The sequence below is a fragment of the Pelobates fuscus genome, chromosome 5 (assembly GCF_036172605.1).
Source record: "Pelobates fuscus isolate aPelFus1 chromosome 5, aPelFus1.pri, whole genome shotgun sequence".
In the NCBI taxonomy this organism is placed as follows: Eukaryota; Metazoa; Chordata; class Amphibia; order Anura; family Pelobatidae; genus Pelobates; species Pelobates fuscus.
Genome location: NC_086321.1, coordinates 222,144,117 through 222,150,116, shown reverse-complemented (window position 1 = coordinate 222,150,116; position 6,000 = coordinate 222,144,117). Strand labels below are relative to the sequence as shown.

General features: G+C 36.9%; 1 protein-coding gene across 2 annotated transcripts in view; it reads right to left on the bottom strand.

Moving 5' to 3' along the window:
• Positions 1 to 1,247: 1,247 nt before the first annotated feature.
• The window catches only part of TRPM3 (transient receptor potential cation channel subfamily M member 3), a 491,731-nt gene continuing 486,978 nt past the window's right edge, over positions 1,248 to 6,000 (bottom strand). For both annotated transcript variants that reach the window (XM_063455040.1, XM_063455041.1), the window contains one exon: positions 1,248 to 5,717. In XM_063455040.1, coding sequence (XP_063311110.1) covers positions 4,286 to 5,717 — 1,432 coding nt within the window. In that variant the 3' untranslated portion in view covers positions 1,248 to 4,285. The remainder of the gene's footprint in view (positions 5,718 to 6,000) is intronic.

Sequence of the window (6,000 nt, the reverse complement as noted above, 5' to 3'; positions counted from 1 at the left end):
AATTTAACCTCGTACCCTTAATATCAACCTAGGCTGACCATTAACTTCTCACATCAAACATGTGTGAAAGCATCTTCTGACATTTTGAGAAGTACTGCCAAGCAGTATGTCTCAGATGGTGAGGAGCAACAAAAATGCCACTTAGGTCACAAGCATTGGCCAAAGAGTTGGAGTTTTTTTTTTTCTCTCAAAATTGGATAGTGTGTTCTATATATTATAACCTGCCTGGAATGTCATCTAAACTCCTTGGCACAAGGGTAACATAATTAACTCTGATTAGAGTAATAATAAATTGAGTGAATCCAAAGGATAGTGTTTGGGCTGTATCATGTAGTCTTACAACCATTTGATTGTAGCATACACTAGGCTATATTATGTCATCTCAATCCAGAAGCAGGTTGATAATTCATAACTTTAGTTTTAAAGAACAGGACATTAAAATGGATTACATATTATTATAACTATATAGCGCCAACAAATTACGTAGCGCTTTACAATGGGTGGACTAACAAACATGTAAGGCTGTACGCTAGTTGTGGCACTTGACCAGCATAAATATGCCAGTAAGACTTATACCATTATACTAAGCCTGCCATATACAAATGTATGGATGACAAGGCACCTTCAGTGAGGTAAACATATATAGTCTTTGCATTCAGATATCCAAATCACCAGCAAAGGATCATGCTAGTTTGTTGTTGGCATCATCTTCTTTTAATTCATTACAGTGTGTGTGTGTGTGTGTATACACTATAATGCATTAAAGGATGATGGTGCATTATAGTGTGTGTGTGTGTATATATATATATATATATATATATATATATATATATATTTATACTATAATTAATTAAAAGATTATTCCATCAACAAACTAGAGTGAACCTTTAACTTAGTATTTATTTTACCTATTTTTTTCAGCAAACTAATGACCTCTACCGCAATATATCACTCTCTAGTGTTAAACAATATACATCATTAAATACAAACACCATCACTGCAAGAATATGGGTAATAAACATTAGAGTAGTAATAATAAATAGGGATGCAATAGTATTCCAGTTGCATTATTTGATGCTTTGCTTCTAAAACATTATTGTGGCTCACTTTACAAGTCACTGCATATTTAGTGGACTAAGAGCATCACACTCAGTTCAGATCCACTTTTATAATTAACTATTTAAGCAGCAACACTGGAATATAAACAAAAATGAGTTGTAATAAATATACATCTGTTTTTTCTGGGCTAGATGCAGTAGCAGAACTACCGTGGTCGCAGGTGTCACAGATGAGAACGCCCGTTCACTCCAGGGGGCCCGGCCGCCCCCTGCGACCGCGGAGCCTGCCGAGATTGTGGGGCGGCCCTGGCCGCACGGAACAACCGCCGGGGCCGCATTGAAGGGGCATGTGTTTCCGTGTATGTATCTGTATGTGTTATATTACACAGAATTAGGGGTGGGGGGAAGGGGGATCGAGTTGGTTAAATAGATCAACTGAACTATAGTTAAAAATAGTAGTAAAAAAATATCACTGCAGTAGATCATTTAAACAATATTTATCTTAACCTAAATAAGAAGCTAAATCAAACTGACTCAAAAGATGTTAAATGGGGGACAGGGAGGATAATATGATCCTGGATTAGGATGTACTTAGTCACATCTGAAACACCCCTTGCACAAGCTTATGCTGCTAATGTTCCCCATTGACTGAGGATTTTTATTGACTTTTAAACCCAGAAGTATTGCACATTGCATATAAACCAAGTTTCACAGATGCGAGTCACCTATTCCCTTTCTTATCTATTCACTATTAATAATTTTTTATTGCCGTTAAAGTACATAAAACATTAAAGGTATCTGTTACAAATACAAAGTTGTATTCCACTATGGAGCCCTTTGACACTATGGAGCCCTTTGACCCCAACTCCCTCGTGCACATCCCTAGCGAATAAAGGGTTTAAAAAACCCTTGAATTACTTCCCAAATCCCAGTGTTGATGTCCCTTGGTGCTGGGTCATTGCTTCTTATTTTGCACCTTGCCCTAGAAAAAAACCCTCTTTACATGTTTTAATTTTACATTCACAAACTGCCCATGTAGTTTGATTCATGCAGTATTAATTGAACCCTAGCACTCAATAATAATTTGTGGTATTTAAAATAAAAGTACAGAACAACTAGCCAGTTGAAAGGGTTTGTTATACGGCATTTGCTTTAGTTAACAATATCACTTTTGACCACATTTTTCTAGTTATAACAGAACAGCGATTATCCTCTCACCTACATAGTCTCCATTGCTTCTTTCCACCAATGTATTTAAATGAAATGATACACTTTGCTGGGAAGACATTGTTTGACTAACAGGGCTATTTACTAAAATGAGAAGTCAAAGTGAATTACAAATTTCGAATAAAAGGGCCCAAACTGAAAGCATTGCTGGTTTAGAGACTTTTTGCACTTTGGCTATTTTGTCCTTAAAGGAATTGTTTTCTTAACACTGTAGGTCCCTCAGCGCTAGATTGCTCTCCGCCTCCTCCAACCTCAGCAATGGGAGGAGGGGGGTACGACCAAGTGAACAGGCACGGCGAGCGACACGCTTACATTGGGCTTCTCTCATAGAAAGCATTGAATCAATGCTTTCATGTGGGGATTTTCAATAAGCTACATGTCTTCATGCAAAGTACACGTCGTTTTGTGAAGTTAAATTGCGTGAAAGACCAGGAAGCACCTTTAGTGGCTGATCTTTGAATTTATTTTTGGGGTTACCATCCATCAATATCATTCATCCAGAAGGTTGTGTAGAACTTTTAAGACACCAACTGCTTCACTACTTTTATTTAGCTCTATATTATGTGAGTTGCCATTTGGAAATCACATATGTATATATTTTATGCACACAGATTTACACTATATTATTATTTTTTTATTTCTATGGATTACTTTTGAGAAATGTATTTTTCCAGTATTAGTATTAGGTACATTTTTTTTCTTTGCATGCTCCACCATTTTATTTTGTGGATGCATTATCCAGCAATCTGTTCTCAAAATGGTATTTTCGTTTGCATTTAATTCAACACTGCCTATTTTTATTACCAATTAAAATATAACTGTATTTTATAAGAGGAATATCCAGTAAGCCATATTTTATCTTTTCCTCTTCCCATGACATCATACACAATAGGTTATTTCAACACATAATACATTATATATTTACATAGGGTAACATCAATGACAGTGCTGTTGAAAAAAGTTTACTCTATTATTATTGTATTACAAATGAAAAGGAAATATCAACTTGATCATTAGTACTGTAATGAGTTCAATGTGCTGGTAACAACAGAACAGTAGGAAAACTCTGGCAGTGTTTGCAGTAACACAGTGATTGTATTCATTACACACTCCTCTCACAAGCATATCATCAGCATGTTAGCTTCACTTTTTAAAGCATGCATTTACTGAGGCAACTGCATTAACAACACATGGTAAAAAAATAAATATATATAACATTAAACCATTAAATTACATTCATCCTGAGCTTGCTCAACTGTGCTAGAATGCCCATGAAAGACAAAAAAGTTTATTTGAATGTACTTTCTGGAGAAATTCTTTCATCTGTACTTGGTGATGCAAAAGCATTTTTTTTCCTTCTGCCACCAGACCCTCAAAAAAAGAACAAAGGATGAACCGTAGTGTGGCACTGGGAGTCAATACAGAATAGAAAGGTCAATAATCATGTCATAATTATGTTGTGTTGTTTGTCTGCTGGACATGATTCATAAAGTTGCACTTGGCATAGCCAATTTCAGGACCTGAGAGCTCCTGTTACATTACAATACATTTAACAGGACATGAGAGGCTTTAATATGAGAGAGTTAACACAAGAAAACCAATGCACATTTTTGTGTTACATTATAAAATTCTCTCTGTGCAAACTTGGTAACAGTTTCTAGGAAATCAGAACAATGCAATCCAACGAACTATACTTTTCAAAACTAGGTAATTTAATAAAGACTTTGGGGAGATGCATATTTTTTTTTGTTTGAATTCAACTGTGCAGTAAATCAATCACATTAAATCATTATCATGAAGCATAAACTACAAATACCACCTTACTGAGTATTCAGCAAGCTAATTGATTAACAGATATCACAAAATGATTGTTAGACGTGTGTCAGCTTTGGCCCTTACTGATGTTCCACGGTGTTGTGAGGACATTGTATTGAGATAGAAAATGTGTTTGAATAATTTAATAACCCCTCCCTTATTTAATTTAGAAAAATGCTCTAGATCTAACTATGCTTGCTCTCAAAACTACGGAAGGCTGCTGTTTTTGAAAGTCTTCTCATGGATAGATTATCTCCTCGACTCTCTGGTCTAGATGACTTGCTCCTTTGGAATGGATTTCTAAGGCCTGTCGTGGTACGCTGCCTATCAAGTTTATCACTTATTGAATAGCTCTTCTTTGTGTTGGCATACATTGAACTAGGCTCCTCTGCTGAGTAACTATTTGCTCGTTCTATTTTAGGGAATGCTATATTGTTGGAGAGAGTTCTAGAGCTTTCATGTGCAGTTAAAGTGGATGTTGTACACTTGTTTTTCAAATCTGCTTCATTATCCTCATTGTCTGAGCTTGGGTGACTAAGTTCTGCCTCTCTTTCTGGATGGCAAGAACTAAGGTCTTCAATTTTTTCTCTAACACATCCCGGAGATGTAGACCGTTCCGCAGTGGCTTGTGGAGAACTGCTGACACATCTTGTATCAATACAGTCTGTGATACTTGTATATTCTGCAGTCTTTACAGGCACTCCAAGATTGTTATAGTAACTTCTAGAAGGAGAAAACATAAAACTCTGCGATTTTACTATTGGTGTTTCCTCCAGGATAAAAGGTGCAGTTGCCAACAAACGACTACTTTTGGAACGCTCAAGTGTGTGGTATGTAGGTGGATCTGTGTCCCAAGGATTTTGGCTGTTTGGAACATTGGTGACTTCTGGAGGATATACACATGGATCCATTGATGTGCCTTCCTCATAACTAGGATTCCTACTACAACTTTTAGAACAGTGTGTTCCAGTGCTGCAGGCTCGACCTGCTGAATTTAAATCTGTCATGTGATCAGCACTGGCTACATTCATTGAGCTCTCTCCAGGTTCCAGAGCAAAATGTCCTTCATCCATAGCTGAAACATATATGTCTATACAAGAAGAAGGCCTTCTTGATTCTGGGGCAACAGACAAAGAGTTTATTGGAGAAGGAGGAGGCTTTGTATCTTTTGATATGGAGTGTGAGCTTGTAGCTCTGTGAAGATTTACTGTTCTTTCCTTAAAAAAACCTTCAAATTTGTCAAAACCCCCTTTGTCCCTAAAGTTTGTTGAATAGAAAGATTGACTTCTCATTCGTGGGATAAGGGTAGGAGAGGTAGGAGACAAAGGTTCTTCTCCTACAGGATCAATCTCATGGAGTTTATAGGCATTTCCTTCTTGACTGTTAAAGCTGCTCTGTCTTATTATGTATGCTGCATCTGTGCAATCTGAAGAGGTTCTAGATCTTACTTTATTTATTTCTCCCTTTTCAACCCCAGCAAGTCGTTCCATTGCAGTAGCCATTCTCCCTAGCATTTCCTCCAGCTGAGCCAGTCTGATATCTACAGTTTGAAGGGAAGCCTTCATGATATGTTCTCGTTCATTCACTTCTTCCAGGCGCATAGACATGTTTTCCACTCTGTAAATTAATAAAAAAATGTAAACTTCACAATGACTTATAATGATGAATACTTTATGCAAAAATTGGTCTAATCACTATAACCACTACATTCTATTGTATTTATTGCACTATTAGTCTCTGTGTGCCATTACCAGTTTTGGGTCAATCATTTAACAATGAGTGAGCAGAGGTCTTGACCATGGGTGCCTTGGACACCCTATTTTGATCAAACCACTCTGAAACAGTGTTACCCAGAATGTGGGAACATACCCACAATCTACTAGCATAACCTGCTGCTTTA